This window comes from Spermophilus citellus (assembly GCF_964194105.1).
Source record: "Spermophilus citellus genome assembly, chromosome: 2".
Classification (NCBI taxonomy): Eukaryota; Metazoa; Chordata; class Mammalia; order Rodentia; family Sciuridae; genus Spermophilus; species Spermophilus citellus.
Window position 1 is genome coordinate 13384324 of NC_138183.1, and position 22051 is coordinate 13406374.

Here is a 22051-nt window from a genome sequence, read left to right on the forward strand (position 1 = left end):
GCAGGCAGTGGTGGGGATGGAAAGAGCAGCTCTGGGCTGATGGAAATTAGAGGTCTGGCAATTCTACTGGGATGTGGAGGGGTACTCTCTGGTAAGATGCTAGGGTCAGTTAAAGAAGACACTCAACCTTGGGCAGGAGTTAGGCTATAACTTGCACTCCTTTGCCAGCTGGAACCAAGGAGGAGGGGAGAGACATTTTCATTCTACCTATGCTTCCCCTACAGGGAGTGCCAATCGTACACGCGGACACAGCCCAGTGAAGGCAGCTGCCAGTGGCCTGAGATGTTGGGGCTGAATGCTGAAAAGCTCCTTGGTGCACCCCACTCTTTCACCTCCACAGGCTAGGCAGGGACACGTTCTAACTGGTAGAAGAATCCAATGCTCTGCCTGAGCAGAGTGGAAAGGTGCCTGTGGTTGGCACCACTCAAGGAGGAGGACCCAGTCCCCAAGAGGCTGTGCCCGCCCAGTGCCCCAACGTGCGTGGCCAGGATGGCTTGCCCTTGCGAGCTGTAGCCTGCTCCACTGCCGGTGACTCCCCAGCAGGCTGAACCACCTTCTTCCTCTCCTCTGCCCCACGGGCCACCTCCCTCTGGAATTTCCACACCTGCTCCCTGCTTGCCAGGAGCAGGAGATACCCCTGGGAGTGTAGAGGTGAGGAGGGGAAGCAGCTGCCCAGGCTGGGAAGGCCCTTCTTCCTGGCCATGCCCCTGAACTCAGGGCCTGGGCACTGCTCGCCCCAGCCCCCAGCGGAGCACGTGCCCTACTTAGAGCAGATGTGCCCCCTAAGCGGCCCAGCCCCCTGCTCCTCCCCTCCAGATGTTCACCCTTTTCCTCACCACCGCGCGGCAGGGTCTCAGCAAAACCCAGACGAAAAATGTCTTTTGTATCGGACACCCGGGGGGCTCCCGAGGCCAGGGGATGGGTCCTAGGGGTGGAGGCGCCACTTCCGTCCCCAGCTCCGGCACTGCACGGCCCGGGAAACAATGCCCACCTCGACCAGGCGAGACCGGACTTCTCGGCTAGCGCACTTCCCGCCGGCCTCGCCCCGGGCCTCGGACACCCCCTCCTCACCTCACCCAGCGGGGGAAAGAAAGAGTCCTCGCCTCGGGCCCCGGTCCGAGGTGGTCCCCACAAGTTCCTGAGAGCGGCGTGGGGTCCCCCCCCCCAGGTAGCGCGCCTGAACCGGGGCTCAGGCTTTGTCCCCGCGCCCTCGGGGCGCATCCCGGGCGGCGGCGCGGGGAGGCCGGGCCGGGCGGCGGCAGGCTCACCTCTCATTGTCCGCGGCGGAGGCGGCGGCGGCGGCGGCTGCGCTCCGGAACCCCGGCAGGATGTGGCGGAAGCTGTGGTTGCGGTCCAGCTTGGGCTGGCTCTTGGTGCGCTTGATGGAGCCCTTGAGGCGGCGGCTGAGGAAGCCCTGCGCGCGGGGCGACAAGAGGGGGAAGGGGAGGCGGGGTTAGCGCGGCGGCGGCGGGCCGGGACCCGCGCGGGACCCGCACCCTGCTGGGTGGCCGCGCGGCCGAGGGCGGGCCGGGCTCGCGCTCGGCCCCAGCAGCTCGCGGCCAGCGCCGCCGCCCGCCCGCCGACCGAGCGCCGACGGTCCGGCCCGCGCAGCGCGGCCCAGCCCACCCCGCGCCGCCCGCCCGCCCGCCCAGCCTGCCACGTCGCCCCCGCCCCCTAAGCCGCTGTTGCCATGGCGACGCCGAGCCGAGCCAAGCCGACCGCGGCCGAGGCCGCCCGAGCCCCTCGGCGCCGGGGCGAGAGGGGCGGGGCCGAGGGGCGGGGACCCCCGGGGGCCTGGACAGACCGCCGCCTCTCACCGCCGCCTGGCCTCGCAGCCTGTGGCGGGGAAACGAGGTCACCTCCCTACCCACCTGGAGCAGTACACGCCCCCTGCCCCGTCGAGGAGTGATAAAGCGCTTTCTCCACCTGTGAGGCCGTGCTGTCAGCCCGCGGTTCACAGATGGGGCGAACTAAGGCTCAGAGAGCAGGCGCGTGGTCCTCTGAGGGGCCAGCCGACCGCCGCCTGGTACCCTGACCACCTAGACCTCTAACCCAAGTGGCAGCCTCTGACTGTGCAGGTGGAGTCTGAAACTACTGTACCCCAGCAGGGACAACCACCTTGGGGACAGGAGCCCTAACACTCAGTTTAGGGCGAGGAACAAGGGACTGAAGCGCAAGGTACCCCTATCGTGTTTTTCAAGATTGGGGACACCCCATTGGGACCATTCTTCCATTTACCAGGCTGCATTAGAACTCAGGTTACAGCTTGAAGCTGCCCCATTCCAAGTGCTCTGGACTAATGGAAGAGCTGCAGAGAAGAATGGGTTGCATCAGTGCTCCCTTTACAGGTGATGGGGACATAGGGACTCCAGAGGCTACCCACAGCCTGGGTTCTGCAGGGCTTGGAACATGAAGGCAGCTCAAGGCAGGAAAACTGCAGGGAGGAATCCCTGAGGGAAGAAGAGTTTTCTGGGAAGGGTTCTGGCACACACTGCCCCTACCTCCAAATCCAAGTGATTGAACAACACAAGTGAATGGAAGAATAGCTTATTTTAAAGTTGATGTTGTACACAATCTGAAAACTATATTTCATCCACCATGCAATACGGGTTGCCTTGGCAGTCCTCTCTGGGTCCAGGGAGTGGGTTGGACATTGGCTGTAGAGCTGAATTTGTCCAGCTCTAGGGCCAGAGAACCATAAACACAACAAGGTCAAACCTTAGCTGTATGAATTATCTCCTATCAGTCACACAAACAAAAAACAACAGCAAAACATTATCTGCACATGAAGCCTTGCTCAGAGAGGTAAAGTGATTTACCCAAGAACACCCAGCCTCCAGGTCTGCCTAATGCCAGAGATTTTTCCATAAGACATCCCTCTTTTGCCCACCCTCTTCAAGCTTTCCCATTTCCTATTTTTCTCTCCTTACTTATTCCTCCTCAACCTTTCACATCCATAGGAGACCTATCCCTGTGATCACTTGTCAGCATTCTGCACATCCTCTAACATCTGCCTGACATATCACCTCACCCAAAGGCCTTCCTGAATGGTGGAGTCCAAATGCATCTGACTCTGCAGCCCAGCATTACCTGTCAAGGTATTCAAATGAGCTGCAGCTCAGCAAAAATCTCTCAGTATCAGAGGTGGCAGAAGGAAGCCTCCTTCAGAAGGGTGACCCGCAGGCAAGGCACCGCAGACTTGGAGCACCAGACTCTGGAAGACAGCATGCAGGCAGCGATCTGCACCTCTGTGTAAACTCTGGGCTCTCCCCACCTCAGCCTCACCTGGATTGCCTGCATGGAACTGTCCCAGGTATTGTGTCAAGCAAGCTCCCCCAAAGGCCTTGTACCTTTTCCTTGGATTTTATTTTCTACCCTGATGAAAATGTCAGTTTTTACACTCTTGTGGTACAAAGAACCACAAAGCATGTTTCACAATTTATGGGGCTCATTCTGCAGCAATATTGACAGCTTGATCCTATTTCTGAGTTTTAAAAAAATAAAGTCCTCTCCTCTCCAGGAGGGTGGGTGAATGTGTGCCACTTCCTCTTCCCCACTCTTCCTCCTATGAGACACTTAATGCTTCTCTGACAGCAGCTTCCTCTTTAAAACCTACCGTGGATGGCATCTACCCCCCACTGGAAATAGCAATGACCTTGGGACTCAATGCTCTTTATAACATCCTCTCAGTCACCTTATTGAGAGCCTGGTGTGCATTAAACACAGTGACCCTGACAGTCAAGAACACTATGGAATAAGCAGTGTACACTAGGTCCAGGAGCTCAGATCATGGGGAGAGTGATTTCTCAGGAGAACAGGGAGGGTTCCCTTTGGCCCCACCACCATACCCCATATCTGCCCTACAGACCTTCTTTCCCACAGGGACCCAGCTCAGGTTCCTGCATATGACAATTATTCATCATCCTGAAAGGGGACTCAGTTCCAAAAGACTGCATTACTGAGGTGACTGAGGCCTAGAGACAGGGAGGGATTTTTCCAAGGTCACACAGCATGGTGAATCAAAGACCCCAGACTCTGGTCCCCTGTTCTGCCCAAACTCACAGCTTGCATTCTCTCCTTCACCAGGATAGAAGGCCTGGCGGGGGTTGGGGGGAGTCCTCACCCAGCTCTGGATGAAGGGAAACAAGGCTTTTCTCCTGTCCCTCGGAAGGCAGTAGCTACACCCCCGAACTCCAGAGGACAGGCTGACTGATCTTCAAGGGACTGGGGAGTGGCTCAGTGGTAAAGCACTTGCCTAGAATGCAAGAGGCCCTGGGTTCTATCACCAGTGCTGCAAAAATAAATAGATAGATAGATAGATAGATAGATAGATAGACAGACAGACCCAAGTCAACTTTTAACTAGTGGCAGTCGGGAAATCATGCACCCTTTCTTTCAGAGTTCTTGCTGTCCTCTTCCTGAGCTGTGCTGGAGCCTGCTGCCAGGCCAGTCAGTGGCTGAGAAGACTGGTATGCAGGGCTGCAACCCAGCGGCACAGACCCCTCACTAAGAAATGCCAGACAGGTCCCCTTGTCTCTGTGAAATGGGGGAGTAGGCTGCAGTGAGGACCAAGGAGGCTGATAAAGCTCTAGGCTCAGCGTGTAGCACACAGTAAGTGCTCTCAGGAAAAGCCAAATGTTATCTCACATCAAATTCCCACACGAATGCACAGGCTTGTTAAACTCATTGCTGTAACATATGCTATGTCCAGCTCATCTTGAGGGTGAGACACGGTTTCTACTATTACTCCCTAGCCCACCCAGCCCTACACGCACTCGGATCCTCTTAACCACAACGCTCAGGACCTGACTTTATCCCCACCTCTCCAGAAAGCTGCCCCCCAGTACGGGGGCTGGCCTTGCTGACCAACCCAGTTCTCCCACAGCACCTGGTTCAAATCTTAATTCAGACGACCTGTGTGGGGGCCCATTACTGGACCTTTCTGAGCCTCGGTATCCTCATCTGTAAAACAGGCTAATGATGATGCCTACTGTATGGGATTATAGGAAGGGTTAAATAAGGTCCTCTATCACCAGGAAAACGGTAAAGATCAAGCAAGTACAGAGTTGCTAGCTTTATTATCACTATTACTGATGTTGGTTCCAGTACAACCACCTCTTTGTGTCCCAAGGGGCACATGACCACCACAGGCAGGCGTCTATCCTGGCTCTCCCAGGAGCCTGAAGGCCACCTGGCAGTGAGGACAGAGACATGAATGAACATGCTTGCAAAATGATCCTGGAACCACAGAGTGACATCCAGTTTGGAAGTTCTGAACTCTTTGAACAAGCACGTTCTTCTAAAGCAACCTCAGAGACTCCCTGGGTGCACAGGGCACAGGGCGGGCACGACTGCTCAGGTGACGCCTCGGCTTTCATCCCGGGGAGCAGGGACTGATGTCTAAAGCGCAGCAAGCAGCCCCCAGAGTTCATGGGGACCACGCGGCTCTGTCCCCAGATGGGGCACTCCACCTCTGAGAGCACAGCCCTGTGACTATGCGCTAGTCAGGCAGCTGCGCTGGTTTCGGAAGGCCCCAGGGCTTTTGTGACAAGCTGCGCCCTCAGCCTGTCCCTGATGACTGGGTCTGGACAGCTGCGTGACCTCTGCCCTTCTCTGAGGATGGACACAGCCCCTTCCCAGCTGACCCACAAGCCCCCTGGACTTCCTTCCATATCACTGACCAAAGCACAGGGCAGACTCACATGGGAAACCAGGCCCGAGGACCGCTGGGTCCCCAAGCCGCTCCCCACGCCAGCTGCAGCCATGAGCCACTGTCCTGAAGTCTGGCTCAGGCCCCGCTCCTTCTCAGGAGCCTCTCCAGTCCTCCCGATTGCAGCCGCCTGGTTTCTTCATTCGTCCATTTCAATCAATTCCAAGTGATGATGATGATGATAAATGACCAGCTATCGAGCTCTGGTTCTGCCAAGTGGCTGTGTCCCATAGTAACTCACTGCATACCTCCCACTCCGGGGGCAGACCGCCCTGGAGGCCCAGGGCCTCTAAAAGGAGGAGTCCTTAAGAGGATGCAGGCTGCAGAATTGAGACTGTTTGGGGTTGTCAGGACAGGAAATGGGGGCTTGGAGAAGCAAAGGCACTAGCTGAGCTGACATGTGGTAGAGCTGGGACTCTAACCAGGAAAGTCCTGTTCCTGGGTGAACAGGGGAGAGACCCCTCCACACCATGTGAAACTACAGCTCAGATCATCCTCCATGCTCCGACCCAGGTAGAAGGGGAAGCACACAGGACCCACCTGGAAGCTCAGTCCTGTCCTCATGTGCACCTGGCCCTCAGCCCAGGCGGCAGCAGCTAGGAAACCACGGGCTTGCGTTCCAGCACCACCACCCACACACTGGGGAGCCCTGCATCGAGACACCAGTCTCTGCACCACTGTTCCTCCCTCTCCGTGGAGCGTGGAGCACGTGCCTGGCACACAGCAGCTATGCAAACAAGGCAAATTCCAGTTCCAGCATTTCCAACCCCTGATCTATTTGATCTTGCCTTTTCTGCCCAGGGCCTGCCTTCATCACCCTCTCCCCTTCCAACAAACTGACCATGAGGCACTGAAGATGGAGTAGGGGGGCTGACACAGCTTTGTCTCCCATTGGCTCCTCAACTGCCCACACTGGAACCCCAAGACAGTGCTCAGCAAGCCCAGAGACAGAACCCATGGTCCTCCTTCAACAGAGGCCCAGCATCTAAGGTCCATACTCAAACAGAGAGCCTTCAAGGAGGGAGGCTGTTTTGACAGACATCTCTCTTAATATCTTTCTGAGGCTTTGTTCAAATGCCAAGAATACATCTAAATCAAAAGGAAAGGCACAGGAAGATCCAGATACTGCCACCTCTCGGCCCCAGGCACACAGGCTGTAGGCAGACCTAAAACATCAGCAGGCTGCAGGGACACCAGGGCGGGGGGTAGTGGGGGTCCTGCCTCCTGGGTCACAGATTGAGAGCCAAGAGGGCCCAGAGACAGGCCAGTACCACATGAGGCCCCTCATGAAGCCCAGAGAACAATAGGACTTGCCCAGAATGCACAAGCTAGGCAGTGGCAGGACAGCAGAACCCAGGCCCCCTTGTTCCTCAAAACCCTAGCCACTGGCATTTCAAGAATCGACCAGGCTAGCCAGGTATGATAATGCACACCTGTAGTACAGTGACTCAGGAGGCTGAGGCAAGGATCACAAATTTGAGGTCCACCTGGGCAACTTAGAGACCTTGTCTGAAAACAAATTTTATAAAAAGGTGGCCTGGGGACAGTTCAGAAATAAAACTCTCCTGGTTTCAACCTTGGTGCTGAAAGGAAAGCGGGGTCTGAGGGGATCTCCCAGGTTCCCCCTTTTGCAGGCCTCCGCCTTCCCATCTGTAGCTAAGGGGCTGGGTTGGGTGATCATCCAGACCTTCTCAATACTGATATTTGAGGTTCTCTAGTCAGAGCAGCGGCTAGGGCCAGGCTGCCTGGCTTTCCCGAGCTTGACGCTAACAGTACACCAAGGAATTCTCTGGCTTGGCTCGTGTCCTCAGATGGGCCATGCTCCCACCCTTCTTCCCAGGTGCTGGGGCCCTGCCCTTAGCAAGCTGTCCATCCCTGGCCTCCTACCCCGGAAGGTATGTGCCATCAAAGAGGATCCCAACTGGGGGATGACTCACAGAGGACAGAATGTCAGACACTGTGACAGGTGAAGGAGGGAAGGCCTTTAAAGCTGGATTAAGTTGGTGCTTTCTGATGGCCATCCACTCACATGCCCCCCTAGGCCCTCAGAACCCTGCCCACCCCGTGCCAGCACTCCATCAAACACAAAAACCCCCACGCTCCACTTCGCCTTGAGAGGCAGCCGGACTACTTGGGTTCAACGAAGAGAACCAGTGAATAGACTATGAGGGCCAGGAAGGGGTTGGGACACTCGAGGGTCACTCTTCCCTGAAACACTGCCCAGAAAACCAAAACTAAACACCTTCACATGGAGAAACACATACGCCAGAAACACGCAAGTTCAAGAAGAGGCATCCACACAAATACACATGTGTGCCCACCTGCAGAGAAAGGCTCACGCAAGCATACGCGTCTCCCCAACACAACCGCGCCACAGACACGGAGACCCATGTGCACATGGGACAGCACACACACACACGTACAGACACACAGGTTAACAAGCACACTGAAACAAACCCACGTGTATACACCACGCTCAGCGTCAGCACGACACGGACACATGGGCCCATCACACCAGAGCAGAAAGGGAAGGTGGCCCAGAGGTCAAGGAGCTGGGAGCCCAGAGCCTTCAGGGTCCTGTGGCCTGGCAAGAACTGGAGACCCCTGCTCCAAACACGGCTCCTCCTGCCCATCAACACCCCGGAGATCGCACCCTGAGCACACCTGTGAGGTCCGAGGCACCTCCATGTCTAGGAATCCCCAGGTAAAAGGCAAATGCCTCCACTGCCCCCTGAAGAGGGGAGAGCACAGGGCTCCACTGCTCAGTGGCTCTGGGACCTTAGGCCAGTGGCTGAGTGTCCATGGCTGTCTTCTTCTGTAAAATGGGGACAAGAAGCAGTCCCAGCGGTGATGTGATGAGGCGACACATAGAAGGACCGAAGCCCGCTTCCTGGCACACACTCCATCCTGCCTGCTGACATGGTCACTTTGTCATTTCCCTGTGACCACCAGCCCCGCCACAAGCCAGAGAGCCCCTTGCACCACAGGCTTTGCTCACCCTTAGGTCCCTCCCCTGGCTGGGTCTCCCCAATATCCTTGGGCCAGGCCAGGTCTCTCTGCCAGCTCATCGTGGTTGTGATTATCCATGAATTTGTTTAGCGTCCCCACCCCCTCTGGGCTGTAAGAGCCCCAGAGAAGGACCATGGCAGCCCATGGCAGGGTGGCAGATATTTCCTAAATATTTCCCGAATGAATTAAGACGTGTTTATGACAAAAGAAAAAGGAGAAAGGGCTCGGAGAGGCCCTTTAAAGGATCCCACTTTGGAGCAATCTGAACGGGATGGTGGAGGCGGCAGCTCTGGAGGGCAGTTTAGAAACAGAGGGGGAGACAGCAGGTGCCCCTGCCAAGAGGAGCAGGGGCAGGACAGCCTCGCAGAGGGAACCCGAGCCCAGTCGCAGCTCAGGCACAGGCTTCGGGGAGGCAGGGCTGAGTCTGGCTGCCTGAGAGGCCCTGGAGTAATCGTAGGGCTTCCAAGTGACACGCAGCGTCCCAGCCTGGGCCCACCACCTCCTTCCCCAGGTGGGGCACACCCAAGGCAAGGGGGCCCTCAGGAACCCGGGAGTCTGGAGGGGAAGGAGAGTGGAGCCCAGTCACTCGAGGGGCGGAGGGTGTGAGGGGCAGGGGAGGACAGCAGAAAGCCCTCCCAGTGGCCTGCCAGGGCCCGGGATTGGGGGCGGGGGTGGGGGGGGTCAATGTATTCCTGAGGTCTCAGCCAGGAGCAGCCAGGGTGCGACTCACTGTTCCATAAATCAATCCTCCATCAGCTGGCACTTGCCTCGGGGTAATAAGCCCCTCAGAGGTTTGAGGGCCACAAGCACCTCATCAGCTCTGCAAGGTCTGGGCTAGCTGGCCTAGGGGTCAGTTGGGGACAGGGAAGCCCGCCCACTCCCTCAGGGGGACTCACCCCAGCAGCAGGGGCTCTCCTAGCTCTTTCTCTCTCTGCACTGGGCCAGGCCCTGTTGCTAAGGTCCCACCCCCAGGCCAGTCTTCCTGAGTGACTCACTGACTTCAGTGCTTGCTCCCTACCCTGTGCCCCTGATACCCAGTGGTTAGACCACGCCCAGGGTCAAGGACACAGGTCCAAACCCAGCACTGCTATTGATGACAGTGAGGGCTATTCCAACATCCTAACAAGAATGAGTCCATGTGAGTCCATGTTATCCTGACGCTTACTTCTGGCAATGTATTAGAGCTTTATGTGAATTTTCTTTTGTTGTTTAATTCTCAAAACCCAGTGTGCAAATGATCGAGCCAAGGCTCAGAAAGGGCAGGCAACTTGCACAGGGCCACACAGCCAGGAAGCAGCAGCTGGGTTCAATCCAGGTGGTCTGCTCCAGAGCCGTGCTTCCTACATGATTCCACTAGAGACCCCGAGGCCCTGGGCAGTACAGCGAGGAGATTGGTCTAGCTGACCTCTAAATCCTTTCTAGCTTGGGCATGCCTCCCTGATGACTCATTTGCAAGTGACAACAAATGACAGGGACCTTCTGGGGACAACAGCTTGCCCAATGGAGGTGTGCTAATGGTAGATGACCCTGCCTTGCCCTCCCAGGCATCCAGCAGCCCAGGCCAGCCCCAGGCCAGCAAAGCCGGAAGAGGTGTTATCTGAGTATCCCTGGATGAAGAGCCAATGGGAACAGCAGACCCCCAGGCGCTCCTGGCCTTGGGAAGAGGGTGGCGAAGGCCCCCGAAATCCCTGAGTGAGTGAGCCGTCCACACCAGGGACACCAGACCCACGTCAGGAGAGGCCCTTGCAGGCCACTGTCCTCCCATCGTCAGGCCAAGCTCCCAGGGGAAGTCCAGGCCTCCAAAGGCTCACGGGAACCCCCGGTGCAGGGTGAAGGTCAGTGTCCAGGCCTGGGCGGTGTCTCCCTGGGGTTCTGTGGTGGGGCGGTGACTTTTCCTGACCTCTCTTCCCTGCTCAGCCCACTCACTCCATTTAACCCATTAACTCCCACCAGCCCCTCCAGTGCCCACTAGGGTCAGGCCTTGCCCCAGTGCTAAGGGCTCAGATGAATCAGAAACAGCCTCTGCCCTCGAGAAGGTCACCACGGGCTGGGCTGATGGGAGAGGGACACGTGGTGGTGGATCGTTAAGTGACAGAGTCCTTGAGAGAGGTTGTGCAGGCAGAGTTGTTCTGGAGACTGGGGAGGGGACTCTTGCCCAGGTGAGGGCGTCACAGGGGAGGGAGGGAGGGAGCCCAGGATGGCCATGAGGGACCTTTGGCCGAAGGACCAGCCAGATCCAAGGCACAGGGGCTGGGAAAGACGGTGGGTCCTTGAATGCCAGGCTGGGGAACCAGATCCCCCCATTACTAGGGGCCGTCTCCGGCACTGGGGCAGAGAAGTAACAACCATGGCTCATTTTAAATGTTCTTTAAGCAATTCCACAGGAAAAGTCACTCATCCCGAAGTGAAGACTTGTGTCAAAACAGATGTCACCGCTGCCACCTCCACAGAGGGCTTCCTGGCTTTGGAAACAATTCCCACCGGAGAGCTCAGATATAATTATGTCTGCAATCCCAACCAAATGCCACTTGATCGCTTTATCTTCCTAGCGTGAGGAGGGACGAAGGCATCTGAGCCTTGCCCTCCAACATCCATGCTCCTGGTTCCAGGAAGGAGGGTGGAGAAGGGGGGAGGGACTGCAGGGCCACAGGGAAGGGGAAGAGAGGAGTATTTCTCTCTACCCCAGGGTGTCTGCCCAGCATAGATGCCTTCTAACCATCGAACCAGGCCTGTGGGACGCAGAACAGGACAAAGTAAGGCAGGGAGAAGGGAGGCCCATATTCAAACACCAGCTCTGTCTGCTCTCTGTGTGACCCGGAACCACACATCTCCCTCTCTGGGCTTCAGCGTCCTTGTCTGTAAGAAGGACAGGATAACAGCACTGGCTAGCAAAGACTGGGCAGGGGGCAGCTGCCAGGCTCTGTGAGGACTTCCACATCCGGGCTCCGAGCTGAGCAAGCCTCGGCCAGTTCTTCCCTCTCTGTCTCCCACCGTTCTGCCACCTTTGGGAAGTGGGGTGCCTGTGATCTGCCTCCCGTTGTAAGGATGAAATGAGACAAGATCTAGGAGTGCCCAGCGCCTGCCCTGGGCCTGGGCAAAACAGGCTTCAGGATCCCCCCTACGGAGAAGCAAAGAGTAGTAGAGACGGGTTCCAGCCGGGCCAGCAGGCCCAGGCTCTGACCACCACCCACCTCTCCCAGAATGTCCACCTGGCTCCCTCCCAAACCAGTAGTAAGGCTGGAACAAGCTGCCTGTCAATTGTCAAAGGGTGGCAGTGGCTGAGTATCCACTGGTGACCACAGCACTCGGGCCACCTCCGCCTGTGCCCTTCCTCATGGGAGGCTGTCTTCATCCCAAACCTTCCCCTCCAATGTCCCTGACCACAGTCTCCTTTCAACATTCCAGCTCTCTGGTCGACCCAGGCCTGGCTGGCTCGGCCACCCCTGCTGCCAGGCCCAGCAGTGGCCAGCTGATGGGGTGCTCCCTGACTGGAGCGGATCCCACCACCTAGCAGGTGGCTCCGCGGCTCTGCAGCTCTCAGGCTCCCTGGGCCGGCACACAAACCCCCAGGACATCACTGGGAGTAGCCACCCAGGCGGCCACTCGCTGCCCTCTGCTGCCCCCAACTGGCAGGAAAACACCCTGCACAGGCACCTCCAGTTCTGTCCATCAGGACTGGCCATCTGAGAACTCTGTGGTCTCTGGTCAGTGAGGCCCTCACTCCCCATCTCTCTCCACCTCCTGGAGCCACAGCTTAGCCTACAAGCTCTTGGGGGGGGGCATGGTGCTGAGGGGCAGTCGGTGAAGATCGGGGTGTTCAGGTTCCCTGGAGCTCCAGGGCAGTACTGGGCAGGGGTGCGCCCCTGTGCAAGCAAGGGGTTGTGCCTCCCCTGTGCCAGGTACTGAGCACTCATGGCTCCGGTGTTCGTTTATAGATGGGGATAGAGAGGTTCAGAGTCGGGGCAACTTGCCTGAATCACAGAGGGGACAGTAGCCAAGATTCGAATCCTGCTGGAGGAAGCTGGGGCCCAGAGAGCGAGTGAAGAGTGGAAGGCAGAGCCCCCACAGCCTCCCACCCGCTGCACTGAGCCTGCCTGGGCCCCGTTAGTGCAGAATAAAGTTGACAAGGATCCGATTATCTGAGCCCTTGAAGGGCAGGGCTGGGAAATGGAGGAAGGTCTAGGAGGTGCCCCCAAAGATCCCAGGGCAGAAGAGGAGGGTGCGGGCACTCCCTGTTCCCTCCCCTTTCCACACCCTCCTGGGCCAAGCTTGCACACCCAGGATGAGAAGAGAGATTCCAGGGTGCCTGGAAGTGGGCTCTCCCCCCCACGTCTGCCCTCAACCCCCCGCCCAGCAAGGACATTCTAAGCCCAGGTGTTGGGGTGGGGAGGGCTCCCAACAACCTGCTTGAACCTATCCTGAACCTGCCACCCCAGTTCCAGTCTCTGTCCACTGAAGGAGGTCCTGCTGGCTCGGTATATTCCTGGGTGAAGCACATTCTGCACCCCAGGTCTGCTCTGACGTACTCTGGTTTATCTCAACTCCTTCTTTGGGGACTCCATGCTTCTGTTAATACAGCCTCATATTCTGTTTACTCTGTTCACTGTCATGGGTCTCCTCTCACTTATATTCCAGCCATTTCTCCACACCTCAGCCCCCAAACTGCTCTCAGTTACTCCTGATGTTTCTCATCTCCTGACCTTCACAGGGGCTGTCGTGACGGCCTGGAATATCCTTTTCCTCTCCCTGCCTGGAAATTATAAACCCAGCCAACCCCTCTACATTTTTGCAGGGAGCAACTACATTTTTTTTTAAAGAGAGAGTGAGAGAGGAGAGTGTGTGTGTGAGAGAGAGAGAGAGAGAGAGAGAGAGAGAGAGAGAGAGAGAGAGAATTTTTTAATATTTATTTTTTAGTTCTCGGCGGACACAACATCTTTGTTGGTATGTGGTGCTGAGGATCGAACCCGGGCCGCACGCATGCCAGGCAAGCGCGCTACCGCTTGAGCCACATCCCCAGCCCGGAGCAACTACATTTTAATCCTACATGTATCCTCAGTGCCCAGCACAGGCTCTGACACAGTTGACACAGATTAAAAATTTATTGAAAGAAAGAAAGGAGGAAGGTGGAGAGGGCTGAGGGAAAGTGAGTGAGTTCACAGCCAGGAAGGACCCAGGGACTGGGGTGCTGTCTGAGGCCCCCGCTCTGCCACTGGCCAGTCTTATGACCTTGGGCCTGTCCCTCCTCCAAGAGCCTTGGGAGAGGAGCCTCGTACAGCAGAGCTAACAAAACCACTTTCCTGGTTATCAGAGGGGTGGGTAACCCCCTAACCCTGCCAAATGTCACAGTGCCACCTCTGTCCTGGCTCAGACTCTGGCCTGGCTCCAAATACGGAAGCTCCCATATCCCTGGCCCACACTCCTGCCCTGGCCACCCTGGACAGCTCCTGCATCTGGTGGCCTGTGACAACATCCCCACCCCCTACATTCCCCTACAGAAAGGGGCCTCTTCCCACAGAACACAGGCCCAGACGGACGACAGGGACTGTCCCTTCAGGTTTGAATAGCTTGCTAACAATTAAGTCCCAGGGAAGGCAGGGCTGGAGGGGCTGAGGGTGCTGGGACCCGTTCTCCCACCGACTCTCACCTGCTGACCTCTTGCCAGACACCAGGTCAGCAGAGTCCAGCTCCTAGCACAGAGCAGAGCAAGGGACATGAGTCTCGTGGGCAAATTCCTCATACTACAAAGTGGGTGCCGGGACCCCTCATGTGGGGCCTCAGCCTGGGACTCAGCACAGCTGCCCTGCCACAGGCTTCCATGTGTCCCAAGGGGTGGTGCATTTGAGATGCCAAGGGCAGTCCCGACTGGTGCAGGAAGCCCCCGAAGGGGACCTGGCACGCCTTCCCTCCCTGGGCCTCAGTTTCCCTGCGTGAGGGCAACCCAGAGCCGCCTTCATGGAGAAGGGGCATTGGTGGGGGAATGTGCCACAGAGAAAGCTGCTCTCCTGTCCCGGAGTCACCCCTCCTCTGACAGGCAGCCCCCGACAAGCTGTGGGTCCAGGGCCAGGAGATGGGGTTGTGCCGATGAGCAGGAGGAGACATCGGGGCCTCCTAGGGCACTGGGACCCGCAAAGGGCTATTCCAGGAAGCCCCCCACTGCCCGGAAGTGATGGGACCCGGGGGGAAGGCCCACTCGGAAGCAGGTGGCGGATGTCCAGTGAGGATGGGGTGTGGTGAGCCCTGGGCTCAGCTCCAGGCCCTGCCCCAGACAGGCCCTGTGACCTTGGGAAAGGACCTTCCCCTCTCTGAGCCTCATTGCCTCCTCGGCGTGAGGAGGGTTGGACAGATCGTTTCTGACCGCCTTTCCATGCTGGGCAGGGGTCACCCTTCAGTCTGCTAGCGGGACTTCACCGGGAGCCTTGTCCCTGTGGCTCCTGCATTCTGGAGAAGTGCAAAGGCTTTATTACCCACCCCAAAGCCCCTCACTTCTCTCCCCAGGCCTTCTCCCTTATGCCCCCAACCCATCCAACACCTCGATCACCATCACGCAGGTCCCTTGGCTTGCTCCTGCTCAGTTAGATATCCATCTAATTGAAATATTCTTCTCCTTTTGTTCCTGAAAAACTCCTACACATCCCTCAAAGTCCAGCCTCAAAGATTCCTCCTGCAGGAGTTCTTTTCCCTCCTCCCCAGGCAGAGACCCCTTGTTCTGGGTTCCTGCAGCACCCCAGGCACACCTGTCACGCCTCAGAAACAAGCACCTGGTAAAAGTGAGTTCTTGAAAAGAACCAAAGACCTGCTTGTGGAAGCACCTGCCATCGACCTGGTACTGAGTCCATCTGCAGCTCCTGACAGCCCCCTGGGCCTTCCCCTCTCTGACACTTTTCCTTCTCCATCTCGCAAAAAATAGCCCTGAGACCTAATTTCAGCTAAACCTTCAAACACGACTCTCTACTTTCAACTTCCCGAGAAGGGATCAATTGGCTGTCAAGTTTCCCGGAGCCTCTGCCACCTCCCCACCCAGACCAGACCTGCAGGAGCGCCTCAAGGTCCGGGGGAGGGGGCGGGGCAAGTGAAGGAAGGGAAAGGACTCCGCCCACAGCCCAGCTGGGAAGGTGGCAGGCGGAGGGACTCTCCAGAGACCAGAAGAGTCACCAGCTCCCCCCTCACCCCAGCAAACTGGGATCCCTGGGAGCACGCTGTTCAGGGACTCCAGGGCCCCAGAGGCACAGTCTCTGCAGATCCAGGGCCTCACTTGCCACCTGACCCCTGCCCTCCTCCCTCCCTCCCTCCCTCCCTCCCTCCCAGGAGAAGGCTCTGGTCCAGAGAAGACAGACTGGGAGGAATCTTTGCAGCCTCAGAGCTGAAGGTAGGAGGCCTCTCCCAGACCCTCCAGCATCCTCCCATTAACCCAAGGTCCCCTGCAGCTCTTGTGGGCACATGCCAGTCTCCTGGCCCTCTGTGGCCCTGGGGAAACACTGTCCCGTCCCCCAACCCCACCTGTAGGTAGGAGGAAGTTACACCAGATGGGCAGGAAGGGTCCACATCTGGTCCAAGTCACAATGAAGGTCTGAGGCCATGCAGGGGCCTCAAAGTCACATCAGCTGACCCTCAAGCCCTTTCTTTTATCGGCTGCACCAAAACATTTAAGCACCTACTGTATGCCTAAAGCACATGCTGCCTTACAAAGTCCATCCTCTTTAGTTCACAAAAGGGGAAATGAGGTTCTCCCTGGTCACAAAGTCTCTGGGGGCAGAGAGGGAGGATAAGCACCAGATCACCAATGCCCTTCAGAGGGGCTTGGGTCTGCACTGATGCACATGCGTGGGACAAGCCAGGCTTCCAGCACTTTCAGATGACCTCTGACCAGTCCAGGCCTTCCCTGCCTTGGTTTTCATGGTGCAGGGAACAGAAGGAGACCTAGAGACCTTAGCCTCTGAACTAAGGTCTCCCAACGGGGCACCTCCACAAGACATGGCAACATCCTCACTCCTGGGTTTAAAATGACAGCAGCAGCAACAGTGACTCAGGTACATGCTGTGGTGTCTCCTGCCTCCCCCAGGCAAGACCACGTTCCCCGGGCTCCCTCGGGGTCTACATAGAGCAGCTGCCGAGCTTGTGAGGATGGAGCCGGGGAACAAGCTCGGGGCTGGGCTGTGCTTCTGGCCCTGCCACAGGCTCTGTGTGCAGGTCTGTCCCCAGGACATGGGCCCGGCTCACCTGGCTTCCCCCAAAACACCATCCTCTGCCCCTGCCCCAGCCCTCCCCATATCTTCACTGGTCTAAAAGGGAAACGTGACTTGAATGAGAATGTTGGATTTCATCTGTCAAGCACCGCCATAGGATCAGGCCTGGTGGCACGCTCACAGTGAGTCTTCAGGACAGCTGGCCAGCTCCACATGTCACTGTTGAGGATACAAGGCTCAGGGAGGCCAAGTGCCTCAGGAGGCCACGCAGTTCATGAAAAGGCTCCCCAAACTCAAGCTCTCCAGTGCCCCCAGCTCCAAGCATCTGGCCCAGGATGGAGTCTCAGTTCACACCCCTTTCCTTAACGGCTGAACACAGAAAAAGGACCAAGGTCCCCAGAGATGCACACAAAGCTGAAATGTCCCACTGTTCCAGCATCTCTGCCTGCCTATCACTCAGGAGCTGTGTGACACCAGGAAAATGACTTCACCTCTGTGAACCTCAGTTTCCTCATCTGTGAAATGGTGATATTTATGATACCTACCAACAGGGTTGCCATGAGCAGTGGGCAAAAATGACCACCTTAAAGGCGCTCTGCAGACCCTCCCTGGGCAGGTGGGCTGTGGGTGCAGTCCTAGGGGCTAGAGGCTGGCAGGCTGTCTCTGACTCTGATCCACAGGTAGTTTCCACCTAGGAAACTGAGCAGAGACACCACGACGGGAAACCCGCCAAGCCCCGCTGGCAATTACAGGGCTGCAAATTCCAGCAACTCAGGTGTGCTGGCATGCTTATTAGAGCAGCAAAGAATGGGAAGCAGCAGAGAAAGGTTGCTGATGGGGCTCCTCCTCCTCAGCCCCAGGAGGCGCACTCTTTCCCAGTCACAGCTCTGCCTCTCACCTCTACTAGCACTTGGAGCTCGGACAAGTGCCTTAACCTAGCTGAGCCTCAGTTCCCTCGCCTGGAAGATGGGTAACCAAAGCATCAGCTGCAGGGCTGTCGGAGATCAGGGAGATCAGGAATGCAGGACAGAGCCACACGCAGCAGGTGAACAATCAGTGGAGTGGACTACTGGATTATTATCCATAGTGCCCTGAGGTCCTCTGAAGGCTCACCCTGCCCACTATGGCCTTGGAGACCAGAGAGGGTGGGATTTGGCTCTGCTCCAGTGGGTGGGAATGGGTGTCACCCTAGACAAGTTCCCAGGGACCTACTGGCCATATCCAGAGGCATGACCCTGAATGCTCTCAGCACAGGCTCCTCCTCCATGCCAGAGGCCCGGAACTCTGCACCACCTGTCAAGGGAGCTTGGTAAAATGCAGATGCCCGCAAGCTTGAAGGGGCCCCAGGACCCATCTTCAAAGCATTTTTCTGCCATATAGACAGGCAGAAGGGTCAGCGGTCCTGGGCAGGGCACCACCTGACCTGTCACAGCCTGCTCTCCAGCCTCACCTCGCACCCAGCCCTTCAGTCCCCTCACGCCAGACCCAGCCAGTGTCTCAGCATCCCTCAGCACGTCCATGTCACAAGTCCCCTCACAGCCTCTATCAACAGCCAGTTTCCACTGATCCTGCAGGACCCAGCTCAAAAGTCAGCTCCAGGGAGTCCCTCTCCCACCTACTGGGACAGTCAGCTACTCCAGCTCCCCTGCAGTCCCCGAGTCAGGGCACAGCCAAGTCTGCCACTCTCTTCCCTCTACCTCTGTCCTCTGCCAGCCACAGGGCTGGTTCCTCGGCCCGTAGGCCTCAGTTCAAACATCACCTCCCAACCACACCACCTCAAACAAGCTTCCTGTTTCCCTGGTCTACTCAAGAGTGGGCACGAGGGGGCTTTGTCCACCTTGCTCTCCTGACCTGCGCCTCCGCTCAGCCCACCACCGGAATGGGCCTGGCATGGGACAGGCATGCCACAACTCTCCAGTGAAAGAGGGGATGATCACACAGGCAAACAGAAGCTCAGACACAGACCTGGGCTCCCTGGGGAAGACCACGTGCCCGCCACAGCATCGGACAACAATGCTGTGCTTGCTGAATGAGGGAGGGAAGGGACCTCTGTCTGACTGTGTGGCAATACCAAGAGGCACGGAAGTCCAATGTCGGGGGTCCCTGGGTTCTGTCTCCACAAAGTCATTTAAGTTTGTAAAAAAGAAAAGAAATTATGTGTGCGAATGGCCTAAATTCCAAAGCTATAATATATAGGCTGTGATCTGTCAATTCTAAGGCATCATCGGTTGGAGAATACAGAATTATTTTATTTCCCACCAAGACAGAACTGAATTATGACCTGCCAGGGACTACCGCACGACAGACCTCAAGACACCCAAACGACACCCGCCCCGTCAGGGTGGGGAAGCAGCATGTGTGCGTGGAGTGTGGGGGACCTAGCTTAATCTCTTCTCTTCCTGGGCCAGGGCGCTCCATGTCTGGTGGTCTTCAGGGATGCCTGTCCTCCACCTGACCCCTCCCTTGAAGGATGGGACCCAAGTGGCCCCAGGGGCAGGGCTGAGCCACGGAGAAGGGAGCAGCCAAGGGATTGGATACCTAGAGCAAGGGAGGCTGGACGCTCTCCCGGTCCATGAGGCTCCAGGAAGGGGGACCACGGGGTCGCAGAGCAGCACCCCGGGGCCAGGTGGTGATGGTTGGTGGCAGTGTCGGTGGTGGTGGTGACGCAGAGATAGTTACCGTGACCCGGAACGGAGAGGCAGCTGAGGGCTCCATGCTGGGGCTCTTCTCTGAGAGGCTGCCGGGCAGGCTGCGCCGGGAGCCCGGCCTTTCTTGGGGTGACTCTGTCGAGAGAGGGAGAAAGGAGGTGAGTACATCCGATAGCTAAAGCACATCCACGGAGGCCTCCCTGCCACTCACATCCAGCCACGCACAACAAACAAACTGGTCCCTATAAAGTGGGGCAGCAGAAAAGTTCAGCAGAATTAAAGAGAGGATTACCATCCGAGGCAGCAGCTCCACTCCCGTGCAGACACCCCAAAGAAGGGAAAACAGGGACATGGACAAACACGTGCGTGCAAATGTTCAGAGCAGCTTTGTTCATGACAGCCAAATTGCAGACACGACTCAGTGTCCATCGACAGATGATTGGATAAACACAACGTTACAGACATGCAAGGGAATGCCGCCTGCCCAGAGGGATCAGGTTCAGAAGAGAGTCACAGCGTGGACAGACCTTGAAGGAGCATCATGCCAGGTGACGCACACCAGATACAGAAGGACAAATATGGATGGATTCCACCTCCGTGGGGAATATTTAGAATAGGCAAATGCACTGGGACAGAAAATAGATCAAAAGTTCCCAAAGTTTCTGTCTGGGAGAATGGAAAAGTCGTAAAAATTGATGGTGGCAATGGTTATACAGCATTGTAGATTTTTTTTTTTTTTTGGTGGTGGGGTACCAGGGATTGAACACAGGGGCACTCGCCCAATGAGCCACATCCCCAGCCCTGTTTTGTATTTTATTTAGAGACAGGGTCTCACCCAGTTACTTAGGGCCTCACTAAGTTGCTGAGGCTGGCTTTGAACTCATGACACTCCTGTCTCACTCAGCCTCCCAAGCCCCTGGGATTTCATGTGTGTGTCACGGTGCCCAGCTGTAGATGTTCTTAATGCCACTGAGTTGTATACTGAAAATGGTTAAAATGAGCTGGGCATGGAGGTGCACACATGTAATCCCAGCTGCTCAGGAGGCTGAGGCAACAGGATCGCAAGTTCAAGGCCAGCCTCTACAACTTAGTGAGCCTCTGTCTCAAAATAAAAGTAAAAAGGGTTGGGGATGTGGCTCAGTGGTACAGTGCTCCTGGGTTTAATCCCCAGTACCATCCTCCCCACCACTAAAAAAAAAAAAAAAAAAAAAAAAAAAGTTAAAATGTATTTTAAAACTATTTTTTAAAGTATTCCCCCAAAACCTCACGTCTTGGGAAGTACTGAGCTCCCTGTTCATGGAAGTATACAAGCAAATCAGGCCTCTCCTGGTCAGAAGTGTGGAAGACACCCGCTCCCCCAAGGCAAAGCCATCTACCCAGGCCTGGACCACTTCCTGCAGATCCCTTCTGTCAATGAGAATCGAGGATCTCTGACTTCCAATCCAGATCCTCTTTTGCTGAGGCTTTAAGCGTGGGAGGTCTGCAGAGGCCAGGCAGGTGAGGAAAGCAGCCTGGCTGATTACTGCTACTTCACAAGAGGGAAAATGTAACCAGAGCTTCCCACAGCTTCTGGCAAAGCCAGAAATCTGGGATTTTAAAAAACACGAAATATTCGGACTTTTACATGGTGACAGCTCAAGAGAATCTTCAGCCACCTTCTGATCATACCCACTTATGACCTCCTGGGCCGGCCCAGCCTGGCTGCTTCCCCACTGGTCCCCCACACCATGCTGGGCTGCCTCTTCTACTGCTCTGGAGTGGCTCCCACAGAGGACTCCCTTCCGGAGACCCTTGGTGACCCCCTCCACCCACCACTCTCAGCCCCCTCTGGCTCCTATAGCAACAGCCAGGCCTAGGCCTCTGGTCTAGCCCTCATTTGCACAGTGCACGCATGCGCACACGTGGGACTCCGGACTCCCACACCTAAGCCGGCTGCATCTCCACATCCCGGCACCCCGCTTGGAGCGTGGTGTGTGTGGGTGCTCGGGAAAGACCTGTTGACTCACAAGGAAGTCTGAAAAGGATGGGGCGGGGGTTTCCCTGGTCCCTGGGGACACGCAGGAGTGCAGAGTGAGAAACACCAGCAAGGTGAATGTACATATTCCTGTTCGTGGAGGTGCTGAGTGCACACCCCCAGCCCACCCCAAGAACACTGGAGGTGAGGATGGTGCCGTCACAGCAAAGCACAGGGTGCACACAGGGGCTGCCACAGGGTGCACACGGGGGCTGGCTTCTGGGGCCGGGGGCACCTGCTGCATTTCCTGCTCCGTTCTCTCCATGTAACCAAACAGGGGTCCCCAGAAGCCTGAAAGGACTTCAACTAGAACAGGCTCCGATCCCGAGCCCTGGACAGTGGCCAAGCAGGCGAAGCCATCGACCTAGGCCTGGACCACGTCCTGCAGAAGCCTGGGTCCCCACTGCTGCCCGTGCAGCCCTGGCTGCTTCCCCTGCTCCACACCATCCCCCCCTCCTCCACTGCCTCCGCCAGGCACACGCCAGAC

General features: G+C 56.9%; 1 protein-coding gene across 15 annotated transcripts in view; it reads right to left on the bottom strand.

The window, feature by feature from the left end:
* The window catches only part of DAB2IP (DAB2 interacting protein), a 250603-nt gene that overhangs the window by 142380 nt on the left and 86172 nt on the right, over positions 1-22051 (bottom strand). For 13 of the 15 annotated variants that reach the window (XM_081311391.1, XM_081311388.1, XM_081311389.1 and 10 more), the window contains exons 2-3: positions 19582-19685; positions 1269-1414 (exon numbers count right to left, since the gene is read on the bottom strand). In XM_081311391.1, coding sequence (XP_081167517.1) covers positions 1269-1414; positions 19582-19685 — 250 coding nt within the window. The other 2 variants (XM_081311381.1, XM_081311382.1) reach the window with 2 other exon arrangements.